The sequence below is a fragment of the Oculina patagonica genome, chromosome 13, assembly GCF_052425735.1.
Source record: "Oculina patagonica isolate OP01 chromosome 13, crgOcupat, whole genome shotgun sequence".
NCBI classification, from domain to species: Eukaryota; Metazoa; Cnidaria; class Anthozoa; order Scleractinia; family Oculinidae; genus Oculina; species Oculina patagonica.
In genome coordinates this window covers 36,289,292-36,304,814 of record NC_135770.1, presented here as the reverse complement: position 1 = coordinate 36,304,814, position 15,523 = coordinate 36,289,292, and the positions used below count along the sequence as shown (strand labels likewise).

The window sequence follows — 15,523 nt, the reverse complement described above, 5'->3', positions numbered from 1 at the left end:
TTTAGCAAGAGATGTGAATTTGCGCCTTTTTAGCAAAAGATGTGAATCTGCGCCTTTTCAGCAAAAGATGTGAATTTGAGCCTTTTTGGCAAGAGTTGTGAATTTGCGCCTTTTCTGTAAGAGTTGTGAATTTCCGCTTTTTCAGCAAGAGATGTGAATTTGCGCCTTTTTTGCAAGAGATGTGAATCTGCGCCTTTTCAGCAAAAGATGTGAATATGCGCCTTTTTGCAAGAGTTGTGAATTTGCGCCTAATCTGTAAGTAGTAAGTATTTGCGCCTTTTCAGTTAGTACCGTGAATGTGCGCCTTTTCAGCAAGAGATGTGAGTTTGAGCGCTTTTTCAGTAAGAGATGGCGCCTTTTTTTGGCAGTGATCACTGATCTTCTCCTGTGTGTGCGCAAAAAATCTATTTCTCACGCAGCCATCGCACATTCAGAGGAAAAGGCCGGAAAACTCTGCGCGCCTTTTGCGACACAGTGGCGCAAAAAGGATAGGTGATATAGAACCTCGGTGCGTTGTCACCAATCCTGCCTCAATCCAAGCATGAATGATGAAACCCATCACCCAGGCCTTTGCTCCCTCTTGGTATATCCCTCGTACCTGTATCTGTATCTTCGTCCATGCCAATGCAACGTCTGGGAGAGAACTGTCTTAAATTGTTTTTCAAGCTTCGAAAACGATATCATGCATATAAAAATCCTCTTTGGGAGATCTCTGAGATCTAGTTTCGTAATTATTCTCTAATCCTTTTTCCACTGGTTTGTTAAAAATATCCAGTGAGACCGGCCAATATTTTTTGTTTGTGTTGTTATGAATTAACCAAACACGTCATTACTACGTCATCGGTATCGCCGCCAGCAACGAGCACACGTCTAAATATTTGTATTAACTAAACTTAAGTAAGTAAGTTTCACGTATGTATAAGAAAGTTAAGCACAATTTAGATGTCCATGACGTCACCTAATACAATAAGTCGCTATCAGTTCAAGCAGTGTTTAGTGTTGTTAAACAAAGTTTGAGTCTATTGTTGCACGCTGTTAATTGTTTTACCATCGTTCAACAATGAATATTGACACAGCACAAACTGCTATTTCGTGCCTTTGATTTATCACTGAAATACCTTTAGGTAATTCAGTTAAAGGTGTATGAAGCGGCTGTAGATCATGGGTTCTAGTCCTTCTAAAAAGGTCTCTCAGGTCACAGTCAAGAACCCAATACCTATGCGCTTCAACAATAATGATGTTCAAGCAACAAATACAAACGGAACGGTTAATAAAGGGCTAGATAACAGAAACGTTGCCGGAGAAGATTCCACGGACCCAGGAGTACAAATCACGCAACCTCAAGAGACACAAAGTTTGCCCGCTCATCAAGGTAAGCCTGGCAGCGTTACAAAACGAATGCTTCCCTTGGTTTTATTTTTATTGTTTGTAGCTGCCTGAGCACTTAGTTGTTGTGTTGAGTTGTCCCTTGAGTTTGGCAGAATACTCTCATTACTGATTGCAATTGTCGTCCTATGTAAAAAGTTTTTGAGAGTGAGTAAGAAAGTCAGTTGGAAAGGTTTGCCACTGCACTTTTAGTTGTATTCATACTGTACGTTAAAATCAAAGTAAAAATTGTACACATTTCAAATTTTACGAGTACTGGAACGATGTAAACAAGGTCAGTATGCAAATTTTCACTTCACGCTTCATTACTTTTCTTTTGAACTTTTTTTGCAAATGTAGTTGTGAATTTTCAAGCGTCGTTGCAATGGACTTAAACTGAAATTTATAGCCGAGCTGGTCTGCCGAGCTGTCACTTTCATATTTAGTTTTTGTTTCAGTTGTCTAACAAATTTCTGACATCATTTTGTTGGCTTTCCAAACATGCATCCAATCAAATAACAAACAACCGTAGGCGCTTCTATTCTGTGACCACAAAGGCGATGACATAAGAGCATAAGAGCCCATTTTCTTAATTTTCATTTCCTCTTACCGACCATTTTACACTCATATTGCTGTCTGAAACAATGAAATTTATAATGTCACTTGTTATGCTCCATAAATTGTTACGGAACACCAATACTCGGGCCGTTATCACAGCGCTATATAAATAATGTATTTTTTAAAACTTAATCGATGCCAAAATATACGGCGTCAGTCATATAATTACGGCATATAATTATGCAGACGAACACAGTAGAGACATGGATGTTTAGTGGCTGGCACCAAACGGTTGAAGATTCAAGGCTTTTGTGGAATCTGCCTTCGTTTGCTTGGTTTAATTCCGGATTACAGGGCTGCTCTTTACCTAAGTGTATAAAAAGATACCAGCGGTTTGTTTACCTTGACAGTGTATCATGAAAAGAAACAAACAATACACTGCAATTTTCACCTGTGCAGAGAGTCTTGTTTTTCTTCACCTTGTCTTAAGTTTTATGGAGGTTTTCTCCTTTGAATGCTGAGTTTGAAGTCGACTTTCTAATGGACCACTATATGACCCAAGACAAAACGTGATTACAGTTAATGTTTGTTAGTGGAATTAAGGGGCATTTTTTCATACTAGTGAATCCAAAATTAAAAAATTCTCACGCAATTCAACAATATCGCAATGAATTTTCAGTTATGAAGGCATCTAGAATATAAGCTATACATGCATAATCAACGTATACATGTATGCATTGCGAGCCTTACATACCACCTGTAGCACTAGTCATACGGTTGTTCTTCGAGCCTGTTTATGCGAAGAAAATTTGTCCCTGGTAGGAGGGTTGCCCTCTTCTCCTAGCCGTTTCTTAACGCCCGTTTTATCAGAAAAGTTGGTCCTGCCAAACGAGTCAAAACTTGGCCCTCCCGGTTTCACGCATGCTCCGAATTTCCGAACTTGTACCTTGAAGGCGAGTCAAAAATAGCCAAAGGGTTTATATAGAAAAAAGTTGGATTGCCCCCTTGGGTCACCCTGCCTTCAGAGCGAGTGACCCTCCACCCAGGGTCACCCTACCTACCCCCTCTCTTCCCCAAGGAAACTTTGCGATTTCTCTTCTAAGCCGCCCCCACCAAAAAATGGTACTCAGTGGCATAAAAAAAAACAAAATACAATTACAAAACAAGGTGCAATCGTGAGATAACATTACCTTGTATGTAAGGTGAAACAATTAGACTAGGATGGAGAAACTAATCCGGTGCGCCATTAGGCTCGTGATGTGTACCAGGACATGATTTTATTTTAAAGCAATCTGTTTTATTTATATTTGGTCTACAGATGCGAGTAAATCACATTTATCGTCTCCAGAGGCTAAGGAGGCGATCAAACCTGCAGGATCGCAAAATGATGTTAGAAAACAACCAAATTCCTCTCCCAAAATATTACAGGTATGATATTATCTCTGACATTGTCATAAGAATATTTTGGATTTAAACATACATTGTACATTGTTTTTAGACTCTAAATAGTCCCTGTTTCCCCTAACCTGAGATAAGAAAAACAAAGAAGAACGCCTGATCGCAAGTTGTTTCCTCTTACGGAATCCGGCGAAAGACACGCTTATATGCTTTGTTTCCTTGTTGCTGGATAGACTCTACCTTTACAAAAACTCTGCCACTAATCGAGCGTAGCGATATCTTGACGTGTGTTGTGTTGACCTGTTAACGAAGTTTTCTTTGTTTAAATTACAGGCTTCGTATCGTCCATGTTTATTACTAGAAGTCAAAGTACTTCGTGGACATCATATCACGTTAGGTTCATTTGATGACTTACGTAAGTACTCCTCAACTTTTAGTCTCGCTAGTCTCCGTGTAGGGGGGGCCAACCTAAAATAAAGTAGGTTGAACAGTAAAAATCAGTATCAACGCTATTCGTCAATGGCGAATCCACGATTGACTGTTTCAAAAATCGGTTGGAACATTGTAAAAAGATGTACAAAAATTGTGAAATACGAATTGTCTTTTTAGTTTCTTAAAAAAGTTCTGAAAGCTTTTCTGGCAGCAAAAAGGACGATAAAAAGGTATATTTTGCCTACACACGAAAATTAAACTATATATATCTTCCATCTAACTCTTATAAAAATAGTTTGGATTCGATGCCGGCTCTAAAATACCGCTTTTTGGCAGAATTGGGAGTTAAATTAAGCCGCTTGCAGGTGAACGGGAACTACAAAAAGTGACACAAAATTATATCTCCAGAGATATTTACACTATACAGTTCAGTTTCTGGGTCAAATCCTAAACTACTGCAATGCGATTTGTAACATAACAAATTTAACAAATTCTTGACGTATTTATGTCTTATATTTGCGTTGTCTCTTTTCTAGTTGATACACCGGATCCATATGTCCAGCTGTTTATTCCAACATCGCCACACGGCAAACGAAAAACAAAAGTTCAAAGCAACACAAGCGATCCAACATGGGACGAAGTCTTCTATTTTTATCTCGATCCGGAGAAGTTGAATTTGTTACGTAAGTGACACGGGCAACGTAAGAACACAGCCGCCTCTTATCTCTCCTGGTTTGACCCCAAAAACCAACCAGCCAGCTAAAACTTAACTAACAAACCAGCAAACAAACAAGCAAACAAACAAACAAACAAACAATCAAACAAAACAAAAAACACACAAAAAACGCCTTGCTCTGCTAGAGTGGTATAAAAGGCGATGCTCTGACATCGTTGTTTCAAAATAATCAATTGTGCTGAATCCTTATCGGTTTTATATATATTTGCAGTTGTTCTCAAACTTTTTGTACAGGCAGTCAAATCTAAGGTGGCGGACACAGTGTCCCCCATTTTGGATTTGACTGCTGAAAGGCCCTGGACCCGAGTGGGGACGAGATTGAAGACAAAATTAATCACCAAACGATTAAAGTTTTTATTTGTCTTTTATAGAAATAACACTGATGGAATCGGATATCATAAAAGATGACTTTGTAGAAACAGAAACTTTCGACCTTGGAACTTTGGAGATAAACAAGACTTGCGCGAAGACGTTCACATTTCGTGAGGTATTACACGAAGTAACACCACCTCTTGTTGTCGTTTCTCATGAAGGCCTCTGCACTTGTAATCCAGAACTGATTGTATTTCAATTTCAATTTAGGTGTCAAAAGTCGATATGGAAATGAAGGTGCAATATTGGTGAGTCCCATATTTCTCTTTCCGTTTGGATTGAAAAAGTTGTACTTGCATTGTAGCTCATAGTCTCCTGGTCGTCACGCAACGATATTCTCATCACTTACGCGTGACAAAACCGAACGGCTGCACTGAGGCGACCTCACTAGTTTTTGTCTAACTACATTACATCAAGTATCCTGAATTTTTGTAATTCGTTTGTTTTTGTAGCACTGCACCGACAGACATGCGTTACAGTACAGAACTTTGCCAGGAGGAGGAGAAATTTATTCTGGAAAGAAAAGATTTTGTTTTTGAATCCATGAAGACATTTCTTGGTGAGCGCGGACCACAAACAATCGATGAAGTAAGTTAAAACGAAGATATTGGTTGTTTATAGTATATAAAATTATCATCCTCGTCGATCGTCGTACAGGGGATTTCCTCCGAATATGGCTCCTGCTTATCATAGAATTGATATGATTGTATTAATCTCTATTAATCTGGTTCCCAGGTCCCGAATGTCGCTATTCTGGGGTCCGGTGGTGGATTTCGCGCCATGGTGTCACTCAGCGGTGTGTTTTGTGCTCTGAAGGACATGCACGTATTAGACTGTGCAATGTACACGGCAGGACTGTCTGGTTCAGCCTGGTAAGTCTTGGCACAGTACGCAGTACTTACTTATCCTCATCGGGCCCATGAGGACTCTTGAGCACACAGCAAACAGTACGCAGTATAAAATACTGATCATTAGATTTGTGATTTATTGATACTGATTGGGGTTCATTGTGGACATCTGACGCTGAACTGAAAATTTAGGCCAAATAATATAAATCTTTAGGAAGGCTTCCAGTTGAAAGTGGCGCGGAACGCAGTGTTTGTCTGAAAATTAGACTAATGATCATCCTCGGAGACCCAGGGTCAGTTAGTGGGGGCGGGGGAAAGTCTATACGGGCGAAAAAAAAATCGGCGAAGAAAAGTCAAGAACGAAAAGACCGGTAAGAGATTGTCCCCAAGGGCTCTTCTTTTCGTTCTTAACTTTTCTTCGCCGATTTTTTTTTTCGCCCGTATAGACTTTCCCCCGCCCCAACTAACTGCCCCTGCAGCTGGGTCTCCGAGGATGACTTATGATATGTTCACGATCTGAATAAGCCTGTATTAGGCATCTTAAGATGGAGTCGGAGCCGGCACGCACTTCCTTATTCCGTTTGTTATGCATGTAGCAAGGAAATTTTCCGGGGAACTTTCAGACAGGTTCACAGCATAAAAATGTGCGACTGTACGCTTTCTAACAAGTATGATCAATAACATAATTTGCTACTTTATGTATCTTTGTTTAAAGTTTGAAATTAAAATTTTACGAAAATAATCTGACCTCGCTTTCCCGGTACAAACTGTATTTCCCACGCGTCGTGTTTCGGCCCTTCTTTCAAAAAAAGACCGCGTCTGTCATATCTCTTTCTCGCGCTCACAAATGATGGCTTTACGATTCTCCAAGGTACCTCTCCACGCTGTACTCTCACCCTGAATGGCCCCATCTCCATCCAAGAGTGATCCGCGACACCTTGAGGGACAACATTAGCGATAACTGGATGTGGCTAATGTTTACACCTTCCTGGATGTACAGACATCTTAAAATAATTGTGGAAAAGAAACAACGAGGACAGCCAGTTAGTTTTACCGACTTGTTTGGTTACTTGGTCGGCGACACGATTCTGAAAGATGTAAGTTGGTTAAATAGCAGGGGCGGGGGGTACTTCCTATATATAATGGAGTATACGGGGAAGTTCCGCCCGAAAGGGTATCTTTTTCAGGCAAGACGTAGGAGTTTCTTGAGTTAAAGTATAGAATACCGAAAAACGGTGGGAAATCTCTCATTTAGGTATTTAAAAGACCTTTTCAAAACATTTCGAAAAGACGCTTCTAACAGTTGATTCATCTAAGTATTTTAAGGGGGTTACTCAAGCTAAGTGAAACGTTTTGTAAAAGGCACTTAATTTTTAACGGAGTATAGAAAAAAGACGCATTAGCTAGAATGTCCATTGTAGGTATGTGATAGAGGTGCGTAATATATAAATTGGTGATTGTTTGGACCTCGGGGCGGAGCCTCCCTCGATAAAACTCTGTTGATAACTCCGTTGTTTTAACAAATATTTAAAAATATTTTTGATTAACATTGTAATATACAGCACTACGTGTATGCAACATAACACCACCAATTTTCTTGTATTCAATTCATTTACTTGTTAGCTGTTTGTAACAGAAAATTGAATAGGTTTACCATTTTATAGGCCAAGCCGATTGGCTGAGCATGCGGCTAATCTGTCGGCACACACGAGGAGGCCTGTTGCAGGGATTTGAAGGATAAAGAAATATTTTTCTCAAACTCTTTTTGATGGTATAGGTTTACTATTTGTTCAGTGATTGATTTTCCTTTTCGTTTTTCATCACAGCGCGACGAAATGCCGTTGCTAAGTGAACAACAGCAAAAAATCGAGAGTGCCGTGGTTCCTTTTCCTCTGTACTGCTGTGTACATGTGAAAAAAGATGTCCCTGCTAAGAAGTATTGTGGTGAGTTCATATGTCGTGATCATTTAACACTATCTGGAATATTACCTTAACATCAGCTAAAGGTATTATCATTCTGAGAGGACTACTCTACCTTTCACAAGTGAAAAAACACTGATTGTGCGTTTTACTCCAAGAGTTATGTAAATACAAGCACTTACCCATTATTGTGACTATTGTAGTTAATAGTCAACGACACTTTTCACAAAAGTTAAATGTCCTTTGCATATGCGGACTTCACGCGGAGTTCCTCTAAAATGCAAGCAACTACAGAAACTACCTACCTACACTTTGTAATGAGAAGGTCAGGTTGCCTGCATTTCAGCCGCTTCTGATCATAACTCCCAAGTGAGTTTCTAACCAGCTATAGGCGGCAGCGAAAGTTCAGACAACACTGAGTTAAAGATCTATCAATACTCTTCTTGAGCTCCATATTAAATAACATAGTTTTTAGGCTAGGTAGGAAAAATGTTTTTTTATGTGTTTAATTTGGACTTTTACCTACAGAATGGCTCGAGTTTTCGCCGTACGAAATAGGCGTAGCACGATATGGGACATTCATGAAAACGGAATACTTTGGAAGCAAGTTTTTCTGCGGCAAACTAGTCGGACCGTACCCTGAACCTCCTCTTCACTACTTACAAGGTAAAATGAACACTCACGTATCTTCTAGTAGCCCTACTGGACTAATGACGTTATAGCTGATGGAATGACCGATGGAAGACGCCATTGATGCCAACATGGTTGACCCCGATGGCGATGAAGACATCGATGTCGAACTATGAACGACATCTCTAGGCTTTACATAAGCGCAGTTTAGATTGGTCCCCTACTTGCAAACTCTGTTTTTTATCGTACTCCGCTTACACTACTCTTCTTATTTGTTTTGTTGACGTTTAACGCTTCATATCTATTTAACGCCCCTCCTAGGACCCCTAAAATTTTATAGACGCCCGTGCGTTTAATAGCTCATTTACCAACCGCAATGACGCGGTGTGTCAGCCTCGTCCCCCTGGGGACGAGGTTGGCGATGTGTTTTTTTTTGAAATGAAGAAAGGTTCGACCTCTGTAATACTGATGCGCCCGCAGGTATATGGGGCAGCGCCTTCACCATTGTACTACACCGTGTTCTCCATGAAGCAAAACTTCCCAGCGACACAATCGACGATATGAGTAACCCTGGAGATCTGAGAGAAGAGCTACGTAAGTAATGACCTTTTTGTCTTCATTCTTTAATGTGAAAATTTCAAAATTGAAATCGAACCTGTGCTATGCTTCATATATTTGTCTCATTAGCATAAGCGCTTCATTTTCTGATCGAGCTAACATAAATATCAATTCTGTATATTGAAAGGACATGGCAAAATGTAAATAATGACGTTAGCAAAGATCGCCCTTTGTGCATGTGCAGAACGGTCATTTATGTGAGTTCTGCCAGACAGAGCGCAACTTACTTACATCGCACGTTACTTCCAGTAACTGGTATCCGTATACCCCTGGGTGGAGCAGGTACTGTGGGAGCAAGGTGTCATTTCTAACAACTCAACAGAATGCTCCGACCAGTGCTCGACTCTTCGGGATCCGTCTATCCAAGTTGAACAAGGTAGCCCTTTTGGTTTAGGCGCGTCTCTAACTGTTTTACAGAAAAACAACCGTAAATTAGCGCGACACATTCAAGTGACAAATAATTCACGCTCAGCATTTATAACGCAAACACCATTAAGTGCCTCTCTCCTCCGCAGAGGTTCCCGATGGGGCGTTCGGTTGTACAAAAAACCGCTGGGCATGGTGAGTGCAGGCGCATTACAAGAGAGATCCACTGCACGGGTAGATCCACTCCCGCGGCCGCTCTCGCCGTTTTATTTCGCCTGCACTCTTTTCGTACAGCGGACTCTCCCCACCAAAAACCTCTCAGGAGCCTCTGCGGAGGAGAGAGATTAAGTGCAGTGCATGTCAATTCACCTTTCTCCCTGTACTATAGGAGAAATGATTGACGGGAAGGATGATGATGATGATGACGATAGTGACAGTGACAATGAGGATGATGATGACGTCACAGACAACAACAACACAAGCGGTGAAACTAAGGAAAAAGATAATGATGACGAAGGTTTCTTCGGACGCTTCTTTGAAAATCTTGTGGATAAGCTCGCAGTGTTAAAAACACGCACTGGTCGAGCAGGCCTGGTACATAATTTTCTTCGCGGCCTGCAAATATTAACGGCCCCATTTCTCTCAGGTTTGTTGTCTTTTTAGAATAGCTTTGTTCTTTATTTTTTTTATGAAGGCATACATAACGTGTATGATTATTTCATCAGTTTGTTGGCCAGCAAATTTTGTGGCAAATCGACCAGATTTTCGTTAAGGGTAGACTTTGTTTAACGAGGGTTGCACATAACAGTCTTGCGACTGACAAAACCTGTGGCCTTCGAACTCCCGTTCGAATTGGAATTTAGAAATGTTGGTTTTTGTGGAGGGAGGAAAACCGGAAAACCGGAGAAAAACCCTCGGAGCAATGGTGAGAACCAACAAAAGACTCATATATGACGCCGTTTTCGGGAAACGAACCCGGGCCACTGTTGAAGACAAAGCTTGAAAACGTGTGGGACTAAAATATTATTTTGTTTCACTTTTTCGTCTCTCTACTGTTTACCCCCATGCATATTTTAGTTCTGGCAATGCATCAGTTTGACGAGTTTCTCCAGTTCTTGTCGCCAGGCTTCGCCAGGCTTGCATTACTATGTAAGAAGGGTCACTTTTATTCAGGAATTAAAGAGTTCAACCAATTCTGTTTCGCAGGCGAAGCTGAGGATGAGACTGATGCCGCTGACGAGTTAGCTCTCACATCCAGTCACATATACTTGGTTGACAGCGGGCTCGTGTTCAATTCCCCGTACCCTCCCCTACTGAGGCCTGAGAGGAAGGTGGATGTCTTTATCTCTTTTGACTTCAGCGCACGAAAAAGGGATGTTGAATTTCCTTTCGAGGTAAAGAAGTGTATATTTCATAACTACTGAAACGAGTAGCATGCACTGATTTTTTAGTTTTGTTCCATTTTGGTTATGCCATTATATAACGTATCATCCGATTGGCTGGCTCGTTTTTTTGCATGAGATCTATTGAGACATCCTTGCTTTAACGTCAACTTTAAAAGAAACCCAGTCGCGTAGCGTGTTAGGCTACAGCGGTACTTGATACAAAGAAATTATTTAGACCCTTTCGATTGGCTTCTTCCAGAGCATCGACCTTATATAAGCAGCACTTCTCCAGCAAACCCAGTTTTTGGGTTCCGCTCCAATGCAGTCTCCTGCTCCTTCTTATCAGTTACGTTGTCGTCACGCAACGCTTCTTCTTGCCCAAGAGGAATGTTGCGTGACTATCTAAGTAACGGCTGTGATTTATTGAAAAGAAGGAACTGCTTAGTTTGTCTTTAATTCTTTTTGTCCTCTCAGGAACTCTTATTAGCAGAAGAATGGGCCAAAAAGAACAAATTAAAATTTCCTCCTATTAAAGCCGAACAGAAATACAAGAAGCACGGTATGAAAGAGGTGTACGTGTTTCGACATCCTACAGATCCAACATGTCCAATCGTCATCCACTTTGTGCTGGCAAATAAAACTTTCAAACAACAAATTAAGCCAGGTTTGGCACTTGTTTATTTGCTTTTCTTGTTCGTTAAATATAATGCTAAGCCTACCAAACGGTTTGGGAAGCGCTGTGGCCTAATGGTTAGCGCGCTGGACTCTGGATTGAGAGGTCCCAGTTCGAGTCCTGCATGGCCGACAGGGGTCATTGCGTCTTGTTCTTGGGAAGGGCACTTATTTCGCCCCCTATCCATGTCCAGGAGTAAAATTAAAATGATTACCGCTATAGATTAAACGCTGGGGGTAACCCTGCGATTGACTAGCATCCCATCCACGGGGAATAGTAGAAATTCTCCTTCAATTGGTCTCTGCCAGTGCTATGGAAACCGGCGGAGAATAGCTCTGGCCTGATGGGTCACTAGGCTAGAATGCAAGCTTTACCTGTTACCCATCACCCAGGCCCCAGTTGTTGGAAGGTTGGATAACGCTATGCACCGGATAAATCACTATCCAGTGGATAGCGCAGTATGTTTTGTCAGCACTTATCCACCGGACACTGGTCGATTTATCCGGTGGATAATGTCAACCACCCTTTGAACAACTGGGGGATGATAATTTTTTTGACAACATTTCTTTCTCTTTAATTCTTTAGGCATACCTCGAGAGACAAAAGAAGATAAGGATTACGCTAACTTTTCACTTTTCGAGGATCGCCATAACTGGTACAGCACTTTCAACTTTCATTACCGCAAGGAACAATTTAATCGGTTGGCGGATCTTAATGAATTTAACACGCTTCTTGGTGAACAAACTATTAAAGACGTTATTGCTGAATGTGTACAAAGACGACGCCAACAGCGACTACAGTCTCCGGAATCTGAAGTACAAAGCTGATCGTCTTAAATCATGTTATTCTTACACGCTATGAACTTATTGATACTTATTATAAAAGTATGCAAAAATTATTTATTTACCCCTCAGATTCAAAACGTTATTTATTGAAAATATGTTGAACTTTGTTATGCGATGAATGTGCGCTCTAAGTTAGCGCCAATTTTCTGACGGGAATCCCAGTCTCTTTCATATGCCGCCCCGGGCTTCTATAATGCTAGACCGGTGAACTACCATGTAGAGAATTCAATAATGAGCTAGGACTGCTCGTTCTACGGATAATTTTATTGAATATACTACAAATGTGTTCAACTATCTGCCTTAAATTGTGGATACATGTACATTTAAACATGTATACATTATGTATCAGTAAAATAGTCTTGCCTCATTGGTGTAATTGTATTACAATCAAACCTGTATAAAGCAGTCAGCTTCTACGTCAAGCTGACATTTTCGGGATTAACAAGGAGGTTAACATCGGAATTATCTAACTTGGTCTTGAGGTGTAAAGTCTTTTATACATGTTTGATTGTTGGAATTGTCTACACTTGCTAGAACTATATCTATTAAATATATTTTGTCCAGGAAGTAAATATATGATGTAACAAACATATTCCTTATATCCCCCGCCTCTTTCTTTAATTTTTTGACTTCCGGCGTAAGGAAATTTTTTAATGTCATAAAGTATAAAAGAACTAAAATAGTCAAAAAGTATTACAACGACGGCTCACTGGGCAATATGCGAGCCTTATTTCCTAGCTTTTTGTGCAGTTAGACGTTTAAAATAGATTCTGCTGTTGAACGTGATTTCAAGTGCGAAGTTGAATGATATAAAGTGCATGTATGGAAATATATTCTATATAGTTATTAAAGCTATAAGAACGTAGATTTCGTAATGAAAAAAGTCTGAAAAGAAACCTGTCTGACATTAATAATGAATTCTCGAGAAAACTTTAGCTCATACGTCAAATACAGCCTGGTACCAGCTTCTGGGAACGAGAACTTCTCATTGTTAACCTGTTTTGAACTTGTAGAGAGACAACCCTTTTAGGTCGTCAATAAGATAAACTTGTTAAATACTCTTCTATTCTACTTTTTCTATTCACTATATATACAGTAACAATGTAATACAAACGCTAAATAACTTGTTATCTGGAACAGTTCCATGAACTTTCAGTTTTGACTTTCAAGATCTTTAGAAATGATATATACACTACTTTCCCTCTTGGTTTTTATTCTGAATCTGATTTCAATATTTTTATAAATATTGATATTGATTTTCGAAGAAATGTTTTATTAATTTTTGCAATCTTTTTTTTTCGCTGCATATTGACTGCCTATTCACCGATGATCTGAAGCAGAAGTTTTTCCAGGTCTCCTTTCAACTCGTCCTGTACCGCTGCTTTCAGAGTCTTGCCTGTTTTCTTCTCATATTCTGTTTTGATCTCGGCCAAATCAATCTGAAAGGAATTAAGATAAAGATAATATAAATAAAGGCAGAAGTGCGAAGATATGTATAATTTTGGTTTTTTTTTTTTTTATGTAACTACTCAGTTCGTTTAGTTTATTTCTATTTTGGGTAGTTTTTTGGCCTATTTTAGTTAACTCATTTTATGCTATAATCATTTAATTTTATTTTGGGAAAATTAAATGGTTGTTGTTGTTGCCCAGAATGACAGAACTAAGATGAAAGTCAGATGGAACAATTAAGATCTGAGGAACTCGAAGAAATGAAAATAAATAGGCCTTATCATGGTTTTCGATGCCATTTTGACGGACAGGCAACGCAGTAAGAAATTTCAGTGTTTGTATGGGAATCCGACGGCAAATATCTTTTACAAATTGAATTCTGGACAACTTATGAATTGTTAAGTTAAGATACTACGCAAAAGTTTTTATTCGCCGAGTTTGAAAGATGTAGCTGGGCTAGAAAGCGTTCGGTTACGTTTTTAATTTCCCATACATTTGTCTATATTTTTTTCCGCATGATTGACGCGGTTCGCGGGAAAAATTATAGACAAATGAATTGAAAGATTAAAAACGTAACTGAACGCTTTCTAGCCCAGCTGGCGTCGAAAACCGTTATAAGGGACCGATCGTTAATTACGTCCCAGGGGGGGGGGGGGGGCGGTGGTTTTCAAAAAAGTGTAGTGTTTCAAAACTGAACCCCCCCCAAAAAATTTTTAGGTAAAAATTATACCCCCCTTCCCAATTCTTGTTTGAATAATGTACCCCCCCCTCCTGAGGAGGCCATAATTCTCTCCGTCCTTCGACTCCTTCCTAAGACAGATTTTTTATCTTTTTTATTCTCTCGTTTATTGTTTGTATTATTTTACATTGTTTAAAATATTAAAGTTTAACTGTTTGTGTCTGTCAATGAAATTGTTGTCGTTTTTGCTTTTTGAAATTTCATATAGTTGTAGGTGGTCTAGTTAGGGTATTGTTGATAAGGCCCTGTGTACGAGGCTTGGTTACATAGCATTCAATATGGCTACTTCCAAATCATACAAAGATGTATTTGAAGTGAAGGCGTCGCTGAATTGGCAGGAGAAAAGGTCAGAAGTTCGAGAAAAGACCATGTCAAACAACCCTTCCCTCGGGACCCGAAATCGCGTCAAATTCTTTTCTTTTGGGATCGAGGATAGATCACTGACGTCAAATTCCCTAGACTGCTGTTGCTGTGTCATAAAATTTGACCCCCCTCATGTTTTTTACCAGAGAAAAATTACCCCCCCCCCAAAAGGGGCTTGTTTTAAAATTGTACCCCCCTCCAAAACCACCGCCCCCCCCCCCCCCCCTTGGGACGTAATAAACGATCGGTCCCTAAGGCCTATTACACTGCGTGGTGACAGGAAAAAATACGGGGAAGTTGTACGTCTCTATATACTCTTCAGATATTGTATTTTTCCCCGCTAAAACTCACCTCTGATCTCGTGACAACAATACGAGTGATGGCTTTGCTGTCAGACGTGAAACCGCTGACGGCTTTCTCCAAAGCTTCAGCAAAGAACAGAGGAGGATTCCTTGTGCAGCGAACTAAAATGACCCAAGAAAAGGAAATGTTGTTAGAACTCAAGTAAAATTTTTCTAATTGAGGACTTCAGTGACACAAAGATAATGAACCTGAAAGACTTCCCAAAATCAAGTTTCCGTTGGAAGTTTTTGGGAACATTTCACTTCAAGTGTCTAAATTATTATTACTATACCTATTGCCTCGATAGCGTCGTGGAAATCTCCGGTGAGCTCGTCATTCACAGAGTCCATGATATCAGTTTTGGCAACCTGAGTGATTTCATAACAAAAATAAATTTAAGTTAAAATTTCTACACTTGCGTTACAATTTAATAAATGAATTAAGGTGAGAGTGGGTTGTATACAAAATCAAAGCATATCTTATT

At 39.9% G+C, this 15,523-nt stretch overlaps 2 protein-coding genes across 13 annotated transcripts in view; one reads left to right on the top strand and one right to left on the bottom strand.

Moving 5' to 3' along the window:
- The first annotated feature begins 4,310 nt into the window (after positions 1-4,310).
- Positions 4,311-12,315, top strand: LOC144635812 (cytosolic phospholipase A2-like). Its single transcript, XM_078494925.1, has 13 exons — positions 4,311-4,436; positions 4,861-4,976; positions 5,072-5,109; positions 5,314-5,449; positions 5,597-5,733; positions 6,581-6,806; positions 7,536-7,653; positions 8,158-8,295; positions 8,740-8,853; positions 9,632-9,889; positions 10,450-10,637; positions 11,103-11,292; positions 11,887-12,315. The coding sequence occupies exons 2-13, from the start codon at positions 4,872-4,874 to the stop codon at positions 12,126-12,128; spliced, it is 1,890 nt and encodes a 629-aa protein (XP_078351051.1). The 5' UTR covers positions 4,311-4,436; positions 4,861-4,871; the 3' UTR covers positions 12,129-12,315.
- Positions 12,316-13,454: 1,139 nt separating this feature from the next.
- The window catches only part of LOC144635778 (uncharacterized), a 46,206-nt gene continuing 44,137 nt past the window's right edge, over positions 13,455-15,523 (bottom strand). For all 12 annotated transcript variants that reach the window (XM_078494868.1, XM_078494871.1, XM_078494865.1 and 9 more), the window contains 3 exons: positions 15,332-15,407; positions 15,049-15,161; positions 13,455-13,585 (listed from right to left, as the gene is read on the bottom strand). In XM_078494868.1, coding sequence (XP_078350994.1) covers positions 13,463-13,585; positions 15,049-15,161; positions 15,332-15,407 — 312 coding nt within the window. In that variant the 3' untranslated portion in view covers positions 13,455-13,462. The remainder of the gene's footprint in view (positions 13,586-15,048; positions 15,162-15,331; positions 15,408-15,523) is intronic.